Source organism: Mobula birostris, chromosome 12, assembly GCF_030028105.1.
Source record: "Mobula birostris isolate sMobBir1 chromosome 12, sMobBir1.hap1, whole genome shotgun sequence".
Taxonomy (NCBI): domain Eukaryota; kingdom Metazoa; phylum Chordata; class Chondrichthyes; order Myliobatiformes; family Myliobatidae; genus Mobula; species Mobula birostris.
The window spans coordinates 90,396,366-90,421,797 of NC_092381.1; the positions used below are offsets into that span (position 1 = coordinate 90,396,366).

General features: G+C 40.5%; 1 protein-coding gene across 1 annotated transcript in view; it reads left to right on the forward strand.

The window, feature by feature from the left end:
- astn1 (astrotactin 1) overlaps window positions 1-25,432 on the forward strand; it is a 2,762,425-nt gene that overhangs the window by 1,125,435 nt on the left and 1,611,558 nt on the right. Inside the window, exon 7 of the mRNA XM_072274559.1 lies at window positions 19,773-19,919. Within this exon, the coding sequence (XP_072130660.1) occupies window positions 19,773-19,919 (147 nt within the window). The remainder of the gene's footprint in view (window positions 1-19,772; window positions 19,920-25,432) is intronic.

The following is a 25,432-nucleotide window of genomic DNA, read 5'->3' on the forward strand; positions in this document are numbered from 1 at the left end:
ATCTTGCAGCAGACTGTGAACGTTTTGGTAATTGCAATTTAGAAGAGAGGAAGGTTGAGTGAATCAAGTTTGTGATACTCTTGCCTGGGTGCCCGGTTCAATATCCTTTACATCATCCTAATTTGAAATTGGACTACTTGGAATTAAGGCACATACTCCCAGAATGAGCTAGTGCATTTATCCTTTTAAAGGCTGAGTGAAACCAGAGAGGTGTGACATATAATTCCGCATTAAATCTGACAACACTGGGATATGGTAATAATATTGAAAAGCAACAAAGATGACATGGAACATTTTTGAAGTGGGGGAGGGGTGAATGGCCATGTTTACACAAGACCTGTGTTCATGGTAGATGTAACAGTCAGCATGCAAGTCTCAACTTTCTGAGAAGTTTGCAAAGATTTGGCATGCCAGAGCATACTGACTGGTTGAATCACAGCCTGGTACGAAGCACCAACACCCTTGATAGCAAAATCCTATGAAAAGTAATGGATAGTCCATCACGGGTAAAGCGCTCCCTTCCATAGAGCACGTTTATACAGAGTGCTGTCACAGGAAAGCAGCATCAATCATCAAAGACCCTCACCATCCAGGCTATGCTCTCCTTACGCTGCTGCCATCAGGAGGGAGGTGCAGGAGCCTCAGGTCCTTCAATACCATGTTCAGGAACAGTTATTCCCCCTCAGTCATCAGGCTCTTGATCCAGAGAGGATAACTTCACTCTGCTTCTCTCACCCTAACACTGAACTGGTTCCACAAACTATTGACTCTCATTCAGGAACTCTATAACTTATGTTCTCGATATTTATTTTTTTTCTTTTGGTATGTGCACAGTTTGTCGTATTTTGCATGTTGGTTGTTTGTCCACCTTGTGTCTGGTTTTTCAATGATTCTATAGTGCTTCTTTGTATTTACTGTGGATGCCTACAAGAAGGTGAATCTCAGACTAGTATATCAATAGGTACATTTAATGTCAGAGAAATGTATACAATATACATCCTGAAATTCTTTTTCTTCACAAACATATATGTACTTTGATAATAAATTTAGTTTGAACTTTGAGAGGGATCTGGCAGACCTCCAGCTGGAGCTTTCTGGATGATTGCAGTCCCGGAAGACTGTGGTTTTCATCATTGGAATGATGATCAGAGACCAGGACTGTTCTGTTGGGGTTGAGTGACTCAACTAATGGCCTCTTCTGACCTCATTCACTTGAACATATATTCAGCAGCAGAAAAAGATACTCCAAGTGCAAAACAGAAGCTCTGTTAGTTACTTGCAGATAGTTTGCTGTTTTAATTTCCTACTACATAGTCATAATGAGATAAATAATTTGGCCCATGGAGTCTATGATGGCTTACAGAGCATTCTCTCACATTCCATAAGCATTGCAGAGTATGCTCAGACAGCACCAGATATCAGGATCAAATCTGAATTCAGGGAGCTGCAAGACAGCAGTACTAACTGGCTGTTGCTGTGATTCTGCAAGTTTTAGGTGGTTTCTAAAGTTTTTCAAAGTTGATCAAGTCTACAAAGAATAAGGGTCTCGGAGGTGAAGGACTTCTGTTAATTTTAAGAGAGAGTATCAATGGTTTGAGTTAAAACACTGCATCAGATCCCATATCTAACCCTGATACAGAGGCTTGACCCAAATCATTAACAATCCCTTTCCTCTAGCAGACAAAGGAAAATTCTATTTCCCTTAGCACAATGTTTTGTTTTAATTTATATAAGGTAATTTCAGAAAATATAGGGATGTGAGGAACAAAAACATTCTGCATGTAAGATAGGAGTTGGGAATTACAACCTCAAAGTTTAGAAGAAGAAACTTTCAATGCATTTATGAAATATTTGGTAGGTCCATTACATACTAGCCTGTGAAAGCTGGGCTAACTTGACTTCATTGACTGGAATAAATATGATAGGACAAATTACTTATTTCCACACCGTAAGTGTCAATGTTACCAGAGAATCATAACTATGACAGGTGTCAATCAACCTTGCAATGTGACCCTTTCTCACATTATCTTGGGCTATCACAAATTAGTCACCTGGAACTTTATGAATTAATAACTATGCAGTTGGCCAGGATTTCTACAGAATGTTACCATTCATCCAGGTACAACTAAAACAGAATCAGAAACTGTATCATGAACAGTATATACACATGTTCTTTCCTAAGAGGCATGCATAAGCTATCCAGACAAATTAAATATATATGCAAGTTACATTCTGATGCAGCTTTTTGACTCAGAGTATCAACAATTCCTTCCCCCGTACCTATTGCTTGGCCCACTGAGTTCTTGCTGCAAATTGTTTGTTGCTCTATGTTCCACCATCTGCAACCTCTTGTGCCTCCAACTCAAGGGTATAATTTTGAGACCTCCTTGCTGAGCCAGTACCACGTTCATGCTGGTGGTTTAAGCAGAAGTAAATGTCAATTTCAAAGGAAGACAGATGCAGTGTTATAAATGTGACTTGAGAGAAATGTTTGGAAGATTTCATCCAAGGCTCAGAATCTGATGAATGATTACTGATCTTATAAGCAATATATAAGGTACGAAGTAGAATAAAAAACACTAATCTTCTGTCAAAGTTAAGCCAAGAGGGCAGAGGTGCAACATGACAAAATTCCGGACAGAAAAGGAAGTAACTTCTTGCACAGAGTAACTACCGTATAAATAAAAATAAGTTTCAGAGTAGGTAGACGTGTTGAGGTAAAATCTCTGGAAGCTTTCAAGACCAAATTAATATTTCTCATTGGATAATTGCTTTCTGTCAAATGAGTTTGATGATTAAACTGGTTTTCCTCAACTGATATTCCATTTTTTTAAAAAATTCTGTTTTACTGTAATAAATGAGGACAATTTATTCACCAGTTAATTATCTGGGTTGATGAAGTGTAGAATTGTTCCATCCATTTTGACCAGGTCTCAAGTCTAGTGGTCAATTAAATCAGTCATCCTGTGTTCGGATTTTCTCTACCCTTGAAGCAATCTTGCATTAACAACCTAAGTTAGAGACTGGTTTTATGGCATCAAAATGAAAACTTTTGCTAGTTGAATGAATGAGCAGATACAACAGAAGCAAAAGTAGCTGAGTGATTATAAGGTCCTTTTGAGATCTGCCATCTTCATCAGAACCCATGCCTTCAGAGTACCCAGAAACAGCCTTTTCTGCATCTTTCATTGCCCTGCTCCGACCAAAGTTCTTCACATCTTTTTCTCTGCTTTGACTATGTCTATCTTTCCTACACCTCCAGCCAGTTTTGTTCCGACTTGCCTGCATTGAAATGGTTCTCTTAATATGCATAAAGTATCACCCTTGTCTGCAGCATAAACAGGTACACAGACTTCTCATCCCTCTTGAGTCACATGAGTGATTGACTGCACTAACATCCTAGACCATTGACTGTAGCCACCTAAACCAAATGTTATCATCTTTCTAGTCATACCTGGGGAGCCGTCTATTTCCTCATTGATACCTGTGGAATCTTCAATATTCATTCATTTGTTTTGTGCATGCTGTATGACATGCCTGATCATGGTCTTTCCGTGACCACGATTGTTCTTGGCTAATAGTTCTATGAAGTGATTTGCCATTGCCTTCTTCTGGGCAGTGTCTTTACAAGATAATGGGCCCAGCCATTATCAATACTCTTCAGAGATTGTCTGCCTGGCATCAGTGGTAGCATAAATTGGACACGATATACACTAGCTGCTCATATGACCATCCGCCACCTGTTCCCATGGCTTCACATGATCCTGATCAGGGGGCTAACTAGGTGCTACACCTTGCCCAAGGGTGACCTGCAGGCTAGTAGAGGGAAGGAGTATCTTACATCTCCTTTGGTAGAGACATATCTCCACCTAGCCACCCAGGAATCTTCAAAAGCCCCTCCTAATTCTTATTTACATGTTGCCCATCATTTACACTGACCTGTTAACAGGACATGAGATTATGCAATTTTATGTCTCAAGATTCAACTGTCTCCCTTTTGTGGCTGTTATCCTGTATGAGACAACTAACTATTTATTTCAATAAAACATAGTTGAAGCCACCTTCCAATGTCCAGTCATATTGATAAGAATTGCTGAAAACATTCAGTAGGTCAGACAGCATCTGTGAAAAGAGAATGGTTTAAGAGCCTGCCTGACAACTAGTGAAGAGAGAAAAACATTAGATTTTAGTTGGAAGTAAGGTGGGGGATTGTAGTCAAGATGGCCCTGGGAGTCTATAGGTATATATCAATGTTTATAGCTAGTTCGTCTCCTGAGATGGCGATGGAGGGATCCAGAATAGAAAACTTGTAATCAAGTTATACTTCCAATGTCTTCAAACTTTACCACAAACACAATCAGTTCCTCTGGCTACTGTGCGAGCGTGAGCTATGCTTTCTGACCACACATGCTTTCTATCGATAATACTTCTGTTCCTGCCTCTTCCCATCTACTTCAGAACCCACATTCAACATATTTTGACCATGTAGACTCGACTATTCAAGTATTGCCTAGGCAATCTTTCAGCTTTTGCTCATTAGGTTTATCTCAAAATCTGCATTTCATCATAAACCAAGATTAATTTTTCTGCCAAATGTACTCACTGATTCATTTTGGTCACCTGTTCATCAAGACTGAAGATCTAAAATGTTTCCCCTCTTTTTGTTTTTAAGCTCTTCCTGCTCTACCAAGTGCCACAACTATCTAAGATTTTGTATTACATTTTTCACCTGATCGGAGGCCATTCAATCCGGCTGCTCAGTGCTGGTCTTCGCATCTTTCTCACTGGTCTTATTACCCCATTTGTCTCGCTGCAACTTCTATCTTTTCTCTCCAGTTCCCCATCTCCTCCCTATCTCTTCTATTATCTATTTAAGTGAAACAGTAATTTACAGCAGCCTGTTAAATCAGCAGCACATCTTTCAGAGGAAACTTGGACAACTGAAGGAAACCTGCGTGGTCATAGAGAATCTGCCAGCTGCACATGTGCTTGTTGTGAGACAGTAATTGCTAACTGTGCTGCTTTGAGGAAAACCTCTGCATTCCTCCAAACCTGGACTCTTGAGCATCCTTGATTTACTTTGGACTTTATTGGCAGTTAGGTCTCCATATCATGATCTAATGTTCTGGAATTTATCCTATCAATTTCCCAGCTTCGTCCTCTGATGTCTAACAGCTTGTGCAAGCCCTTGGACATTTTTTTATCTCTCCTTTGCTTCTGTCATTATTTATTTCTAATTATGTTTCTGTAAAGCATGTTGAAATGTTTCACTGCCTTCAAGTTGTTTGTGGTGAAATATCCTATTCCGCTCTGCATCATGCATTGTCTCACTAAGACACCCCAAAGATAAGACAATACTGGCAATCACAAGATGAGATATTGGCCATCATAATATTACGTGCTCTTTTTATACCATAATTTAGATAAATCCCCAAGTTGTGATGTTCCTTCTCTTACATCCATTTTTCTTTTTCTCCCTGTCAAAGTCATATGCGATTTCCCAATCAGAAGTTGATTAGTCCCATTTCTAGTTCCTAAAATCTGGATTTCAAAGTTCAATGTTTAAAGTAAATTTTATTATCAAAGTACATAAAAGTTACCATATGCAACCCTGAAATTCTTTTTCCTGCGGTCATACTCAGCAAATCTATAGGATAATAACTATAACAGGATTGATGAAAAAATCAACGAGATTACAGAGGACAACAAACTGTGCAAATGCAAATATAAGTAAGTAGCAATAAATAATGAGACCATGACATAAAGCGTCCTTAAAATGAGATCATTGGTTGTGGGAAACATCTCAATGATGGGGCAAATCAGTGTAGTTATCCCTTTTTGTTCAAAAGCCTAATGGTTGAGGGGTAATAAATGTCCTGAACCTGGTGGTGCGACCCCTGAGACTCTGGTACCTTCTGCCTGATGGCAGCAGTGAGAAGAGAGCATGGCCTGGGTGGTGGGGATCTCTGATGATGAGTGGCCTGGGTTGTGGGGATCTCTGATGATGGGTGGCCTGGGTGATGGGGATCTCTGATGATGGATGCCCTGGGTAGTGGGGATCACTGATGATGAAAGACCTGGGCAGTGGGGATCTCTGATGATGGGTGGCCTGGGCGGTGGGGATCTTTGATGATGGGTGGCCTGGGCTATGGGGATCTCTGAAGATGGATGGTTTGGGCGGTGGAGATCTCTGATGATAGGTGGCCTGGGTGGTGGGGATCTTTGATGATGGATGGCCTGGGTGGTGGGGATCTCTGATGATGGATGGCCTGGGTGGTGGGGATATCTGATGATGGGTGGCCTGGGTGGTGGGGATCTCTGATGATGGGTGGCCTGGGCGGTGGGGATCTCTGATGATGGGTGGCCTGGGCGGTGGGGATCTCTGATGATAAAAGGCCTGGGCGGTGGGGATCTCTGATGATGGATGGCCTGGGCGGTGGGGATCTCTGATGATGGGTGGCCGGGGCGGTGGGGATCTCTGATGATGAAAGGCCGGGGCGGTGGGGATCTCTGATGCTGGGTGGCCTGGGCGCTGAGGATCTCTGATGATGGATGGCCTGGGCGGTGGGGATCTCTGATGATGGATGGCCTGGGCGGTGGGGATCTCTGATGATGAAAGGCCTGGGCGGTGGGGATCTCTGATGATGGGTGGCCTGCACGGAGGGGATCTCTGATGATGAAAGGCCTGGGCGGTGGGGATCTCTGATGATGGGTGGCCTGGGCGGAGGGGATCTCTGATGATGAAAGGCCTGGGCGGCGGAGATCTCTGATGATGAAAGGCCTGGGCGGTGGGGATCTCTGATGATGGATGGCCTAGGCGGTGGGGATTTCTGATGATGGATGGTCTGGGCGGTGGGGATCTCTGATGATTGGTGGCCTGGGCGATGGGGATGTCTGATGATGGGTGGCCTGGTCGATGGGGATGTCTGATGATGGGTGGCCTGGGCGGTGGGGATCTCTGATGATGGATGGTCTGGGCGGTGGGGATCTCTGATGATGGATGGTCTGGGTGGTGGCGATCTCTGATGATGGATGGTCTGGGCGGTGGGGATCTCTGATGATGGGTAGCCTGGGTGGTGGGGATCTCTGATGATGGGTGGCCTGGGCGGTGGGGATCTCTGATGATGGGTGGCCTGGGTTGTGGGGACTCTGATGATGAAAGGCCTGGGCGGTGGGGATCTCTGATGATGGGTGGCCTGGGCGGTAGGTATCTCTGATGATGAAAGGCCTGGGTGGTGGGGATCTCCGTTAATGGATGGCCTGGGCTGTAGTGATCTTTGATGAAGGATAGCTTAGGTGATGGGGATCTCTGATGATGGATGCTTTATGTGGAGACTTATCATCACGTAAACTTTTTATAGGAGCTTTTTGAATTTCCAGGAAAACTTCCATGATAAGTAAGTTGTAAACAATAATAAACCCTGTTCTACTTAATCCGTAGCATTACTTTTAGTTGTATTAATTCTTATACAAACAAATTTGTTTGAGCTTGTTATGCTTTGAGTGATCGGATGTGGCATATTTATTGCACTTCAGCTGCTGGCAAACTGGATCTCTAGTCTACGGCTAATATTATGGAGCTAGTCAACATGACAGCAATAAAATGAATGTGGAGAAATGGGCCTTAAAGTAGTTTTATGACAAAATCAATAATCTGGAACGCTTGCTGAAAAAATGGAATTGTAATGTTTCTACTGATAATGTGTTTTGGATCGTAGTATTAGGAATGACTCCCTTTCAGCTTTACTATTAACTCAGAAAATTATAGATATAAATAACAGAATGGTAATTATTTTCAAATTGATATGCCCATAATGGATTTTATTTGTGGTTCTCATATAACTTCGAATTGCAGATGTGTCCAGTGGTGGATTATTGGTGCTGCGCTGTGCTTAGGGAAGGAAGTAAATTGCTTATGCCTGACAGTTTTGAAGGAAGTATTATTGTTTGAAGTAAAGAAATGAGAACAACCCAGAATATGTCAATGTCTCTATCTTTTGAAATTTGTTCAGCCTGAAAACGAATAGCATCTGACAACCAGGCTGATATTCAGTCACTTTTTATTGAGGTTTGTAATCATACTAAATGCCTTGTTCAAGCACTACCCTCAGCTGTACAGTGAATAAGTGCAGATGTGAGTCTGCTTTCAAAAAGCCACTGTGGAAACTTCCTGAAGTAAAGCTAGATAATGTATCACTTTCATGGATGTCAGTGACTGGGTATTAATTACATTAAATGTCACAGAAAATTTGAAGTATTCCCAGCCTCTATCTTATCAGAAAAGCAAAACAGTGACCTCTGGTTGCCAAGAAGACCATATGTTGAATTTCCAAAATGGGATTCACAAAAATGCCCAGTAAGAGAGATGAAGAGAAGCTGGGTTGTAAATAGTACCTAGACTATTAGGAACAGTGTTGCTTTGTGTTCATCATCATTAGGTGCCATTTCGTATGATGTGGGCAGTCATGGTCTATGACCATGATTGTTCCTGGCAAGTTTTCTACAGTATTGGTTTGCCATTGCCTTCTTCAGGGCAGTGTTTTTACAAGATGGGTGACTCCAGCCATTATCAATACTGTGCAGAGATTGTCTGCCTTGCGTCAGTACATAACCAGGACTTGTGATATGCACTAGCCACTGTTGGGACCACCCACCACCTGCTTCCATGGCTTCACGTGCTACACCTTGCCCAAGGGTGACCTGCAGGCTAGCAGAGGGAAGGAATGCCTTACAACTTCTTTGATAGAGACCTATTTTCACCCCGCCACACAATGCTTCATAATAGTCTATTTGAATATTTATCCTTGTTTCAAGTGGGCTGATCTACCCACGTGTTTGTGAATAAAGGCCAACTCCATGAACTGTTATGGAAATTGCACCATTCTTGCTATTGGATGAAAACCTGACTGATAAATGATGGCCAGTCCTGTCTTGCTCCTCCTTCTAGTCTGGTTGTACCTTCCACCATTACTTATTCCCAGACTATTTTGGTAGCCTGACCCTAATTGCCCAACAGTTGCTTGGTCTGTTACAATATTCCTACCACATCTTCTCCATTTAGTATCTCACTTTGTACCAGTCCTCCCACTTCTCATTTCCAATCAATACACGTCTTCTTCTTCAGCCACTGATCTATATCCACTGCCATCCTTTCTCTCAATCCTTAGGAAATTTCAAAATCTTAATTCATCAAGTTCTCTTTCTGAGTTTAGGCTCACCTATCCTCCTTTAATTTATGCTTCTCAATAAACTCTGAAGTCCAATCTTTAACATTTCCTCTGGCATGAATTCAATTACAACAATACTTTCAACATTTCAGCTGACTTTCCTTCCTTGCCTTATTTGTCTTCTTTATCGATTTATTTACACTTCCATCTTATGTCATTATCCGCAACTTCAACAGCTTCTGTTTTCCTATTCCAACCAGTTCATGCTCGGCATTTTCATCTGATCCACTGTTTCCTCAAAGCTGCAGTGGTGCGCAGCTGTGCAGTAACTAAAATGCTCCCACGCACAGTCTTTGTTGCTGTACAGCTTGAATTTTCTTTTATGTAATGCTAATATAGTTTTAAAACAATTCTAATATAATTTTGAAATTTATGTCAATATAATTATGAAATACCCTGTAATTAATGTGTTAATTAATATAATAAGTAAAATTTCTAAATAATAGACATACCATAACCTTTACTTTGAAAAATTTTAGACTGTCAACATACTCACATTGTTACTGTTTCTACTCATAACTCTGTTACAAATTGTAACAATAAACATAGAATGGAAGTCAGTAGTTCATTGTTAATGAATGTAATGATCTAATCAGCAATTACTGCCTGAAGATTTTGACCAATCCACATAATCAAGTAGCATTAACTGTCCTTGGTGATGTTTTAGAAGATCTACATCTGTTTGTAAATTCGATCGGAAAAGCTGTTTGAATACAATTGAAGCACTGCAGGACGCAAAAACAAAAACTAACAGATTATGGTCACAGTATCTTGGCGATACCATTTTTTGGAGTGACAAACTGAAAGATCTGCTTGCATCTATAAGTTCTGACGTCAATGCAGTACCTATTATTTGACTCATTCAACGTGTGTGTAATCACTTCAGTAATAGATTTCCTGATAATCATCGAAGAGAACGGCAAGCCTTTGACCCTGTCACTATTGCAAACGCAACTAATTTTGAATTTGGAAAAGAGAACCTTGTACGACTGATTAAAAAAATTACTCAGCTACTATTAAGAATTACAATGAAAGATTCACCTCAAAAATATAGCAGCAATACTGTGGTTTCAAACTCGTTATTTTTAAGAAAGTTAAGACTGGTTCAATTAAGATGCTCAATGATATGTGGAACTATGTGCTCAGAAACAAAGTATTTGAAGTACTGTCAATTTTTGTTGGTATCATTGGAACATTTCAAGCTTCTGGTGTTGACTGCAAGCATGGATTCAGTCTTATGAATTCAATCAAATGTAAATACAGAAACAGAGTAGAAAAGGAACAGTTTGATCATCTAATGAGGATTAAGATAATTCTTTCATCTGGATGCTAATATTAATCTGGACAGTTTTTAGACAATGGATTTGTAATAAAGACATGAGAAAAAGTTTATGAAATGTGAAAGATTTTCTTTGCTGTATTGTATTTCATTATATCCTTTAATTAATAAGTAAAATTAAAAGTATGTGATTTTTCAATTTTCATTCTAGGTGTTCATGGTATGCATATTACAATAAAAATTCAAAGTGTTGTGCAGTTTTCGGGCCGTGTAAAAATTCTCGGCCCAGAGCAATGGTCCACACAGCTGCAAAAAAAAACCTAGAGGGAATGATGGCCTGTGCCTTGACATATCCATCACAAGACAGCCTGTGGGGCCACTGTTCTTGCCTCAAAGAGAGGTTCCACTAGTCCATCCCCCTCTTTGCTTGGTTTAACTTGTTCTTACATTGACACACTTCTCCATTAATTCCACGCACCTCCTCAGATGAAAAGTGTTGTACAGAAGGGATGGTTTGCACCTGAACCGGATGCAGACTAATATCCTAACTGGAAGGGTTTGCTAGTGCTGCACAGGGTGGGGTGGTAGGTGGGTGCAGAGTCTGGTTTAAACTAGAGTGCCAGAGTGTAGCCAGAAACCAGAGCACCAGGACAGATAGTGGAGTGGTTCTGGAGAAATATGTTATAGACAAAATCAGGAATCAAGAAGTTGAACATGGTGGGACTAATGTTCTGAGCTGCATATATTTCAGTGCAAGAAGTATTGTTGGAAAGGCAGTTGAGCTTAGGGCATGCATCAGCACTTGGAAGTGTTGAATCATCGTAGCCATTCCGGACACTTAGTTGCAGGAGGGGCAGAACTGGCAGCTCAAACCTCCAGTGTTCCGTTGTTTTAGACGCGATAGAGTGTGAAGGATTATAGGGGGAAGTGGTGGCATTACTAGTCAGGGAAAAAGCCACGGCAGTGCTCACTCAGAATAGACTGGAGAGCTCAGCTAGTGAGGCCTTATGGATAAAACTGAGACATATTCACCCAAGCCATGCTCTCTTCTCACTGCTGCCATCAGGATAAAGGTACAGGAGCCTCAGGGCTCACACCACTAAGTGCAGGAACAGTTATTACCTCTCAACCATCAGGTTCTTGAACCAAAGGGAATAACATCACTCAATTTCATTTGTCCTATCTTTGAACTGTTTCAACAACGTATGGACCCATTTTCAAGGACTCTTCATCTCATATTCTCAATATTTGTGGCTTATTTACTTATTTTTGTATTTACACAGTTTATTGTCTTTTGCACATTGGTTGAATGCCCATGTTGGTGCGGTCTTTCGTTGATTCTGTTATGGTTATTATTCTAGGGATTTATTAAATATGCCGGAAAGACAATGAAACTCATGGTTGTACAAGGTATGTATATATATATATATATATATATATATATATATATACATACTTTGGTAATAAATGTACTTGGAACTTTGAGTAAGAAATATATGACCATATTAATGGGATTATATTATAGACCACCCAATAGTTCCTGGGGTTTAGAGGAGCAAATTTACAGAGAGAATGCAGATCATTGCAAGAAACATGAGGTTGTGATAATAGGTAGTTTAAACTTTCCGCATACTGACTGGGATCCCATACTGTAAAAGGGTTAGATGGGAAAGAGTTTGTCAAATGTGTTCTGGCAAGTTTCCTTAATCAGTACATGGGAGATCCAACTAGGGAGGGAGTGTGATACTAGATCTCCTATTAGGGAATGAGACAGGACAGGTGACAAAATTTGTGTAGGGAAACTCTTTGCACCTAGTGATTATAATGTCATTCATTACAAGGTAATAATGGAAAAAGATAGGTCTAGACCTCAGTTTGAGATCCTAAAATGGAGAAAGACCACTTTTGATGGTATCAGAAAAGATCTGGCAGTCATGGACTGGGACAGGTTGTTTTCTGGCAAAGGTGTACTTGGTAAGTGGGAGGCCTTCATAAGTGACATTTTGAGAGTATAGTGCTTGTATGTTCCTATCAGAATAAAAAGCAAGGATAACAGTATTGAGGAACCTTGTTTTTTGAGAGATATTGAGGCCCTGGTTAAGAAAAAGGAGGTGCATTGCAGGTATAGGCAGTACGAACAAATGAGGTACTTATGGATTTAAAGGAATGCTGGAACACTTAGGAAAGAAATCAGGAGGGCTAAAAGAAGACATGAGCTTGCTCTAGTAAACAAGGTGAGGAAGAACCCAAAGGGTATCTACAGATACATTAAGAGCAAAAAGAAAGCAAGGAACAACACTGGTCTTCTGGAAGATCAGAGTGGTAATTTACGAATGGAGAGGAAAAAGATGAGGGAAACCTTAAATGGATTGTTTTGCCATTTGTATGTATTTGGGAGACTTCCTTAAACAATGTAACGACATTAGCTATCTTCCAAACCTACAGATGTGAGGTAATGGAGCAGTAAGGTCATGGCCCTGATACAGATTACAGAGGAGGAGGTGTTTGCTGTCTTGAGGTAAATTAGGGTAGATAAATCCTCAGGACAATATGCTCTCCCGAACCCTATAGGAGGCTAATGCAGAAATTCTAGGAAACCTAGCAGAAATAGTTAAAACATCCTTAGCCGTGGGTGAGAAGCCAGAGGTTTGGAAGATAGCTAATGTCATTACATTGTTTTAGGAAGTCTCCAAGAATAAGCCAGGGAAGTATAGGCCAGTGAAGGATTAGTAGAGAAAAGTTATTGGAAGATATTCTAAAGGATCAGATATATTAGTATTTGGATAAACAGGTACTGATTTAGAATTCCTTTGTGCGTAGTAGGTTATGTCTGACCCATCTTATAGAGTTTTTCATTCAAGTTACCAGGACAGTTGTTGGAGGCACGGTAGTGGATGTTGTCTACATGGACTTTAGCAAGGTCTTTGATAAGGTCCAGCATGGGAGGTTTGTCAAAAAGATTCAGTCACTTGGCATTCAAGATGCATATTAGATTAGATATTGGCTTTGTGCAAGAAGCCAGAGAGTGGCTGTAGATGTTGCCCCTCTAACTGGAGGCCTGTGACTAGTGGTTTTTCACAGGGATTTGGGCTGGTCAGTTGTCGTTTGTTATCTATATCAATGAGCCGGATGATAATGTGGTAAACTGGATCAGCAAATTTATGACTGACACCAAGATTGAGGGTGTAGTGGACAGTGAAGAAGGCTATCATGGTTTGCAGCAGAATCTGGACCAGCTGGAAAAAATGCGCTGCAAAATAGCAGATGGAACTTAATGCAGGCAAGCATGAGGTGTTGAACTTTGGGAGGACCAACCAGAGCAGGACTTACACGGTGAGCAATAGAGCACTGAACAGCATGGTAAAATAGACAGATCTGGGAATACAGATCCATCATTTCTTGAAAATGACGTCACAGGTAGATAGGGTTGTAAAGAAAGCTTTTGGCACATCGACCTTCATAAACTGTAAGGGAATAGCACTAATTGTTACAGCGTTGTGCCTACCAAATGGTGAATGCATGCTATTTGATATCACTGATATCACCTCCCATGAATTTTTTATACTTGACAATGGGCAATTGTGGAGTAATCAGCCAGATTAGATTTGTCCTCTTTGGAAAGAATCTACTTCAGCAATTTCCCAAATTGTTTTATGCCTGAATATTGAATATGCTCCTTAAAGTCAATTCCCCATCCACTGAAGATCTCAATATGAATGTAAAATTTTGAATTTCCTGCACCTTATAATATCCCTACCGATTGCATTCAGCCTAGTTTTGAGAAATTCTCCCAGTCCTTGTCTTTTCTGACTAAAACACTGTGTTCTGAATGTCTACACTAAATGATGCATACTTATGGCAGTACAATAAGGTTGATAGTGCTGTTTGGGTTTAAAACTAAACTCAAAATCTATTTGGCACATTTTTCCTTCAGCAAAAATCATTCTTCCCCACTCCTTAGTCAATTTGTGTCCTTGTTGTAGTCAGTACAGCAATCACTTACATCTAACTAGAATAGAAAGAGGAACCATTGCAATGCAAGCTAACTTTCAAAGATCTGTGCTCTCAATGCACAACAGTTAGCTAAGAATGAGAGATGTGATAAGCAGCTGCTGCCACAACCACTTGAGACTCATGAAAGTGAGTTTTTGAGCTTCCAGTCGGCTAAAATTTTGAGCAGCTAACACCTCAGCAGCAGATTGCCACTATTGGCAGGAAGCTTCAATGCTTTGCAACAAACAATCTGCTGCAGGAACTTGGTGGGTCAAACAGCATCTGTGGGAGGAAAGCAACTGTCGATACTTTGGGTCCAAGGCCTGCATCAGCACTACACTGGATGCCTTTGCATTTGTTCCTGGCTGTCAATGTGTGGGTGTCATGCTGAAAGATTTTGGCTATCACTACCAAATCAGCATTCACAATAAGAGGTAATCAACGGCTATGCCAATCCCACTAGACATTCTCTTCAATATTTTTCTTTTGATAAGAGGGTGAGGAGAAAAGAATTTAATGGGTATTGTGAGATTATGAAGATCGCTCATCAGATGCATAATAAAAAGATTTCGCTACCAATAGCCTTGTACACTTGATGACGTCTTACAGCCGAGGGCATCTGCTTAAACTGCAATCACTGTTAAGTTATTGAACACTTTATGTAACTTGTTTTTTTTTCAGGAAACCAAGACTCTAACTCGATGATAGCATCACTTTACTATTAAAGTTCCTTATTGTATGGTTTTCTATACTACTCCTCCAGGAGTATTTGATGTAATAGTTGCGGAGCAATATGCAAGGTCAATCCAATTTCATGTGACGATTCTCTCTTGGATGTAATTGTACAAATCCAGAATTGTGTCTCCTAGCTGGAGTAGCAAAAGGCAGCAGCTCTAGTATGTGAAGAAGTATTAATGCCAGTTGTTCAATCTAAATGATGCGTCAGAATGTCTTATTGGCACTTTGACATTAAGCAAACAGATTAATAGCTGATTGGAGCTGATTGAAAATGTAATGTTTGCCTAACTAAACATTAACGTGTTTAATGTTACTCATCTGAGTATCAAGCATATTCTGGGATGCTCTCACTGTGAGATGCTTCGCAGTTTATTGCAAGATGATCACATGTGCTCTGAATATGAATTTTCACACCTCCGTGACTCATTGATAAAATTCCAGCTTCCTACCAAATCCCACATTTTAAAAGTCAGGCATGCTTGTGATATCTTTTTTTTTGGAGAGGTTATCATTTGATTTCCTTGGTTACATCTTGCTGTAATGTTCTTAATTTCTGTTACTTTATATATCATGAGGAGAGTGTGAATTGCATTAACTTAAGTTAGCTAAATGACTAACATACATTCTAAACCCAAAGTCAAACAAGAATGCTCCAAACTAATTGATCATTTTCTGGAGTATAAAATATATGATGTTCATTCTGATTTTGAGTGTCCTTAACTAGCTTTACAGAATACCTGTCATTATAGTGATGTGTTGCAAATTCTGGTGCATTCTGTATTTGTTACAATGACTCCATTTTACACCCATATAACCATATAACAATTACAGCACGGAAACAAGCCATCTCGACCCTTCTAGTCCATGCCGAACGCTTACTCTCACCTAGTCCCATCTACCTGCATTCAGCCCATAACCCTCCATTCCTTTCCTGTCCATATACCTATCCAATTTTTTTTTTAATGACAAAATCGAACCTGCCTCTACCACTTCTGCTGGAAGCTCGTTCCACACAGCTACCACTCTCTGAGTAAAGAAGTTCCCCCTCGTGTTACCCCTAAACTTTTGCCCTTTAACTCTCAACTCATGTCCTCTTGTTTGAATCTCCCCTACTCTCAACGGAAAAAAGCCCATCCACGTCAACTCTATCTATCACCCTCATAATTTTAAATACCTCCATCAAATCCCCCCTCAACCTTCTACGCGCCAAAGAATAAAGACCTAACTTGTTCAACCTTTCTCTGTAACTTAGGTGCTGAAACCCTGGTAACATTCTAGTAAATCAACTCTGTACTCTCTCTATTTTGTTGACATCTTTCCTATAATTCAGTGACCAGAACTATACACAATACTCCAAATTTGGCCTCACCAATGCCTTGTACAATTTCAACATTACATCCCAACTCCTATACTCAATGCTCTGATTTATAAAGGCCAGCATACCAAAAGCTTTCTTCACCACCCTATCCACATGAGATTCTACCTTCAGGGAACTATGCACCATTATTTCTAGATCACTCTGTTCTACAGCATTCTTCAATGCACAACCATTTACCACATATGTCCTATTTTGATTAGTCCTACCAAAATATAGCACCTCACACTTATCAGCATTAAACTCCATCTGCCATCTTTCAGCCCACTCTTCTAACTGGCCTAAATCTTTCTGCAAGCTTTGAAAACCTACTTCATTATCCACAACACCACCTATCTTTGTATCATCCGCATACTTACTAGTCCAATTTAACACCCCATCATCTGGAACATTAATGTATTTGACAAACAACATTGGACCCAGTACAGATCCCTGAGGCACACCACTAGTCACCGACCTCCAACCTGACACACAGTTATCCACCACTAATCTCTGGCGTCTCCCATCCAACCACTGTTGAATCCATTTTACTACTTCAATATAATACCTAATGATTGAACCTTTGTAACTAACCTTCCGTGTGGAAACTTTTGATGGGTTTTGCATTGTGTAATGCTGCCTACTCATTTTCTGTTACAAGGATACTCACTCGCGTCTTTATTGAGCTGCATGCTGAGGTTGAGATGGTGGCTAGGTGTAAATTTCACCACTAGTTTATCCTGATCCAGCCATGAGGATGCCATACCAAAAAAGAATACTATTTTCAGAAGGCCAAGGGTATTTGGTGTGCTCCCCAGTGACTTTTGACAACTTCTACAGATGCACCACTGGAAGCATCCTATGTGAGTGCACCTCAGCCTGGTATGGCAGATGCTGTGCTGAAGCCTGCAGGAAATTTCATCATTAGAACAAAAGCCATTGTGAACAAAAGTCATGTAAACTTACCTCCTCTCTAATGACTCAGAATCAGAATCAGGTTTATCTGGCATATGTTGTGAAATTGGCTAACTTTGTGATAGCAGTTCAGTGCAATTCATGATAAAAATAGAAAAAAACTAAATTACAGTACGGATATATATGTATTTCAAATTGTTAAATTAAAATAAGTAGCGCATAAACAGAAATAAAAAAGTAGTGAGGTAGTGTTCATGGGTTCAATGCCCATTTCGAAATTGGCTGGCAGAGGGGAAGGAGGTGTTTTTGAATCAGTGAGTGTGTACCTTCAGGCTTCTGTACCACCTTCCTGACAGCTACAATGAAAAGGAGGCATGTCCTGGGTATGGGGGGTCCTTAATGATGGAGACAGCTTTCTGAGGCACCACTCCTTGAAGATGTCTCGGATACTATGGAGGCCAGTACCCATGATGGAGATGACTAATTTTACAACTGTAGCATCTCACGATCCTGTGCAGTAACCACCCCCACCCCTCCACCCAAATCAGACGGTGATGCAGCCAGTGAATGCTCTCCATGGTACATCTGTAGAGATTTCCCAGTGTTTTGGGTTATAAACGAATTTTCTGCAGACTCCTAGTGGAATATAGCCACTGTTTTGCCTTCTCTATTGTTGCATTGACATGTTTTGGACCAGGTTAGATCCTCAGAGGTATTGACACCCAGGAACTTGAAATAATCTCCCTCTATTACTTACGCTGCAGTGCAAAAGCAGTGAACGTAATCAAGGATACTCCCACACTGGCTATTTTATCTTCCTGACTCTCCCTTTGGGCAGAAGATACAAAATTTGAGACCATACTGTATACCATCGGACTCAAGGACAGCCTTGTCCTCAGACTCTTGAACTTCTGATAAGGATGAACTCTTCATTTTGCAATCTCTACCCCAATGTATTTATCTTCTTGCACTGCATTCTCTTTGTAAGTGTAATACCCTATCTGCAATACCTTTTTCATTTATCTGCCTCAATGTATTTATGTATGACATGATCTGACTGGATAGAGCGCTTACGGAAGTTTTAACTGTATCTTGGTACATGTGACAATAATAAACTAATAATGATGCTGAGTTACATCCTAGGATGTGCTGGGACACATCATCAGTGAGGCAACCTGTGGGCACTAGGTATTTCAGGTCTTTCAACATTAGACACACTCAACCAAGCGACCCAGCCCTGGCTTATGTCCCAGCAGCATTGGTCCACAGGTCACACCTCTTGATCCATAGCCATCTGGAGGCTCACTCAGCAGTCACTGTGACAGTCCTGATGGCTCTTTTAATATGAGTAATTGTGCTGCAATACATTATTTCATCCATGTTTTCATGCTAAGCTTTTCGCTCTATGTTCCTTGCAAACAAATAATTAGTAGTATAATAATGAGGATGGGACTAACAGAAATGTACTTACTAAAATCCAATGTCCTTCTGATCTGTCGGCAATGTATTACTTTAGTTATATTACTCTCCTCCTCTCTTACTGTCCTCTTTCACTCCTCCATTTGTTTTATTAACTCGAGTATCATCTCACCAGCTTATTTCTGATAGCTCTATGACTTCCACACATTTGTCTTAAGCTTTGTAACGCAGGAGTTCCCAACTTTTTTATGCCATGAAACAATACTATCAAGGGATTGGTGGACCCCAAATAAGGAACCCCTGTTTTAACGCAACTTAAAATCCCATTCATGGCCATCTGAAAAGTGCTTTAACTCAGCACAGGCCCTGTCCACAGACTGCCAGCTCTTCTATTCTTCCACCTCAAGTTGGATATGTTTTACTTCCATTGGACAATGATTGAATACTTGGATTCAGTGGAAAATTTGAGAACACAATTCAATTTACCAGCTGGTTACTTGATCATCCTATTTCAGTCTGGGGAGGAGGTGAGATGATCAGCTCCCAGGAAGGTCACAAGAAAACACCTGGAAGAGCCTTTAGTAGCTTTTCCAAAGTGTTGTTCTTAGTGGTAAGTTCCTGCAAACTAGTAAAGACTGTAGATAAGAAAACAGATTGATTCAGAGCTTTATGTATGAATTTCACTGTCACATTCTTTCACATACTCATGTATGGAAATTTCCATTGCTTGCCACCATTAGTGCGCCAGAGAAAAATATATTCCTCATTTTCTTCATATTAGAAAATAATGAAAGTTTTCTTTATATCAAGAACTAACATGTTTTTTTCTTTGTCTGTTGGTTTACAGGTTCTCCCCGCAGCCCCATCAACAAAACCACCCTTACACTGATAAGTGTGGTAGGTTGTGTAATTGGGTTGGTTTATGGCTCCCATGTGACCTGTCCTTTGTCTGTTAAAGTTATTCTTCATGTTCCTGAGCATCTTATTGCTGACGGTAAGTAGATCAGATCAATTGTTGGTGCACTACTTTAGCAGATGATGAGTGAGGCAGATCTGTTATTGGTGAAAAGGTTATCTTAGCAATATTTATCAATTAGAAAAATATTGTTGAAGGAATGAGGAGTGGATATGTTTATTTTAAAGTAATAACATTACTTGGAGCTGCAAAAATGTCTATTTAGAAACAGAAACCAAGTGTCTGTTTGCACTTGGATTATTAGCAAAAGCTATTTCACAACCACAGTAAATAAAGTAACTAATTAATTTATCAAACAGAGAGTGAAATAGAATCTTTATCTATCCCCTGCATTTATTATGTGTTGCAAATCCATTAGAAAGTTATTGACAACAAATTCTACACAAATAGTAGCAAATTTCTGCTTCTTTAATGCAGAAATTTGTTCTATGGTTACTGTCTGATAGAATATATCCAAACACTAATTCTCATTAGCAAATAATTCAAAATTGGGGTTTTACAGCTTTCAAGGTATTCTATGTTAAATGAGAGCCCTTAAATCTGAAAAATAGTATGGAATAAGTTATTAGTTTTACAGAACGTATTTCACCAAGACCATGATTTGACTTTGAAAAAGCAATTTTCAACATGCACCTTTTCCGTAATCAGCAAAGAAAGACTAGCAATAAAGTAGACGTTGTTCTTTCTGTGCTGCTTCCTGCACATGAGAATCTTCCTTTCATTGCACTGCTCCTTGCGATCCTACATCACCCGCAGCAATGTAATTCCTAGGAGTAGCATAGAACCCAGAACTAACAGGAAAAGAAAACATACCAGAAAATACCTCTCTGAATCCCTCATGTGACTGAAATTGCCCTGTGAGATCACGCAGATGAAACCGTAAAGGTACTTAATTTCTGCAAGATGCAGTCTCCATCTACTCCTCCAATCAGGTACCAGTCCAAATCTCGTGATGTCCTGCAGTCAATATGGAACATACTAGCTGGCTATATATTCCTGAGCCTTTGCTCTGTAGCTGAAGGACTGCCTAACAACTTACTGCTAAACAGAAATAATGTGAATACATGTCCTCTTGTTTTTTCTAATTCGTTTATGTCTTGATGTTATAATGCAAGGGACCATGCTGGTGAAATGAAGCATCTGAGTGATGTCTGGGACTTGCAAGAAACACATCATTGACTCCTGAAACTTAAAATTGTTTGGGCATCTCCAAGCCTGCTTTCTTCATTAGTGCCTCTCTGGGTTACAAACAACAATTCTCCAGTTCAAAGCTGAGATTGATCTCCTCCTGGTTTGCCTTTGGCTGCAAAAAAGCAACTTGTAGTGATTCTGTAGTACAGTTTTTATCGAGGAAGGGGAAAGGCATGAACTTATCAGGAAAGTTTTACTACTACATACATCACAACCTGATACTAGAACACACATGATTTTACAGAACAAAGGCTGGATAGCAGTTATTTTTGTAAATGGAAGCAGTGTTGAAATTACTTTCATTTTCCTTCCCAGTAACACTTTGTTTTCAATTATCCATATAATATCAAATAATTTATTTGCAAAGAAATCTGCCACTACTTGTTAAAGCCTTCATAATAAGTTGCCAGACAAAGATGTTCTCCACTGGGATAAATCTAAACAACAATTAGAAATTGGCTCTCGCACTCAGCTGTAATCACTTAAAGGCTGAAGCAGCAGAAATCTCTCAGAGGGTTGTTCAGCATGGATGTTCTTGCAATTAACTTATTTGCTGTTCCCTTTGGAAGAGGCTGATCACAAAGCATGGACTCCAGTGGATGGGAAGCACCCATCCCACTAATTGTCATTATGACTTTAAAGAATATGCTTTGTCAACATATCAAATGAACAGTAAATTGCAAAATCTCAACATAGAGCTCAGCTGAGGACATTCTCCAAAAGGAAATTAATAATTAATTGGATGGCAGAGCAGTTAAGTTACTGACCTAGTATAGCAAATTTACTATAACATTGATTAACATTTGTAGCAATGACCTCAAAAAATCAGACATCAAAAGGATAGAAAAGATTGCTTTCTTTGGGATAGAAATCTAAAACCAGTAGAGATACAGAGTGACTTTTGGGTTTCTGTACACCAGTCATCAAAATATCAATGAAGATAATCAAAAAGGCTTCTGGAATGGTGGCCGCTATATCTGTAGGATAGCAATTCAAGGGCTAGAGGGAATACTGTGCGAGTGCACCTGGAGTGCTGTGAACAGTATTACTCTTCTCACCTTCGGCAGGATCTATTTGCCTTGAAGGAAGTGTGGGATAGATTTACTAGATGGAAACCAGTACTCCAAGAGTTACATTGCAAGTAGACATTAAACAAACTTTGGATATATTCCCTGGGATTTAGAATTTTTAAAGCTGATTTGATCAAAAATTTTATCAAAGTCAGATAATTGATGAACTAGAGAGAAGAAGACTATCTCCACTGTTTTGGGAGTAAAGAGAACAGCTCAAAAACCAGAACCAGGTTTTTTGGTGGTATTAGGAAATATTTTTGATAAGAAGAGCGTTTGTGAATGGACTTTTCTGTATATCAACGGTGATGCTTGATCATCTGGTAATCTGAAATCTGAGACTGATGTATGTTTGTTAACTGAAGGTCTTCAGGGTCATGGAATTAATCATTGAGGATAGGTCTTTCAATATGCAGCTGCAGATGAGTTCATGATTCAGACAGCTCAAATTTTAATGTGCATTTTGTCTGGACTTCTGTTTGTCACGCAGACTTGACTCGTTAAGCACCTGTTGGATCACAGAAAAGAAATAATAAAGAACATTACTAAAAACAAAATGAAAGTAAAAATTGCAGTGAATATTTCTCAAGTGAGTCGGCATCTGGCGAAAAGAACAAGTTATTGGTATTCTGAGGATACCAGTTGGTGAAATAAAATGGGACTCATCATCACCATGTGCTGACTCATCATCTTTCCATGACCATGGCAATTTTTTCTACAGAAGTGGTTTGCCATTGCACTTCTGGTCAATGTTTTTACAAGACATTTGACCCCACCCATTATCAACACTCTTCATAGATTTTCTGCCTGGCATCAGTGGCTGCATAACCAGGAGATGTGATATGCACCAGCTGCTCTTATCACCATCCACCACCTGCTCCTAAAGCTTCACATGACCCTGATCAGGGACTAAGCAGGTGCTACACTTGTCCAAGGGTGACTTGCAGGCTGGCAGAGGGAAGGAGCACTTTACACCTCCTTTGGTAGAGACGTATCTCCATACTGCCACCCAAAACACAGGATTACTTTAATATGTTTATTTCTGACCTGCTATATTTTTCTGTACTTCTCCTTTCTCCTTTTCCATTTCCTCAATATTCCCACCTGTGTTATCCTCTGTAACATCTATTTACTGTTTAAACACACTACAGGCTCACATCTCAATGTTTCAAAAATATTCCTTTACATAAACTAAAATTCTTTCATTAAGTAACAACAAATTCCATTTACACAGCACCTCTGGGATGGCCAGTTTGGTAGTGACATGGTTCTGCCTCTTTCTGATTTCCTCTCACCTTGTCTGTTATTTTCCAATCTCACTAGCATGTATTGCTCAGATATTGGCTGTTAATTCCAATTAAACCAGCTGCAATTTCCAATTAGCTGGAACGTCCATTTGTCTGTTCAACAAAGATACTCATTGATTTGCTGTGCAGGCATTTCTTGTTTAATCAGACTTCCCAGAAGTTTAGGGGCTTTACTTAGATTTCACACAAATGGTCTCAGACCAAGAGCTTCCTCGAAGCTTCCTTACTTTGTTAATTTCCTGATATTTATTGTCCTTGATGAGTCCTACTTGTGTAGGATTATGCTAAAATAGCATGTATTCATCCAGCAGAAGAAATTTCAGTCATATTTACTTCTAGTATTTGATATTAACTAGTTCTCAGCCGTAAAAGATTAATTCTTGGCTGTTTTGATTCTTGGTTTTGTCTCTATGACTGATAGCAGCACTAATTCAATTAACGCTCAAACATGTACATGCAAGTCAAAGAGATCCTTTAAATTGTTTTCCTGCTGAATTTTGAACTGTATAATCTGTAACTGCAGAACAATTCAATAGGAAGTGGAATTAGAGACTGGAGCTGTTATTCAATTGAGAAATAATACAGTAACACTCCAATATCTGGTATATCATATTTGGAAATTCAAATAGTTTGGCATTTTGCTCACTAAATGTAGTTTTCCACATTCTCTTTACAGATTTTGGTATCCTCTTTTGCATACTACCTTTGAACACTTTAGGGCCCTGTTTCCAAAACTGCCTTTGAACATTCTGAGGCCGTTTCCCAAATTAGTTTTGAACATTCTGCGGCCCTGTTTCTCAAACTGCCTTTCAGTTCACTGGGGTCCTGCTTCTCACATTACCTTTCAATGCTCTGCAGCTCTGTTTCCCACACTGCCTTTGAACACTCTGGGACCCCGTTTCCCAGACTGCCTTTGAACACTCTGGGGCCCCGTTTCCCAGACTGCCTTTGAACACTCTGGGACCCTGTTTCCCACACTGCCTTTGAACACTCTGGGACCCCGTTTCCCAGACTGCCTTTGAACACTCTGGGGCCCCGTTTCCCACACTGCCTTTGAACACTCTGGGACCCTGTTTCCCACACTGCCTTTGAACGCTCTTGGACCCTGTTTCCCACACTGCCTTTGAACACTCTGGGACCCTGTTTCCCACACTGCCTTTGAACACTCTGGGACCCCGTTTCCCAGACTGCCTTTGAACACTCTGGGACCCCGTTTCCCAGACTGCCTTTGAACACTCTGGGACCCTGTTTCCCACACTGCCTTTGAACACTCTGGGACCCCGTTTCCCAGACTGCCTTTGAACACTCTGGGACCCTGTTTCCCACACTGCCTTTGAATGCTCTTGGACCCTGTTTCCCACACTGCCCTTGAAAACACTAGGGCCCTGTTTCCCTGAAGCACCTTCAATAACTCCAAAAGACTGAGGTTAGGTAAAATACCGAAAGGCTTTTATTCACTGTACAATACGACCTCCATGGTGAGTGTCTGCTCCTGGACTGAGGGGGAGGGCCAAGGCGAAAACATTTATACAGGTATCTGTGGGAGGAGCTACAGGGGCAGTCAGCAGAGTGGCGTGTCCAGACAGTTAACCCAGTTACAACATATATATGGTTTACCACATTCACCCCTCCTTTTTCAAAAAGAGTTCAGTGGGGTGAAGTGACTAACAATATTTACAAGAAGTATATTTACAGGTCAAGTCTATCAGGCAGTCGAGTCCGTCGCTGTGATCTACGTAGCACCGGTGGTGATTGTATCGGTGACAGCGGTTGTGCTGGCTCCGGCCTGACTTGAGGTGCCAGCACGTTAGGCGTTGTTAATCCCTCCTGCGTGTGTGTCGCACCTGGTATGGGAGTGTCGTGTGGTGTCTGTGTAGGGCTTGGAGTGCACGGTGTCTCGTGGGTACATACATCGGTGGGTAAGGGGTCAATAGTCACCACGGAGTGTTCAGGATAGGGGCCC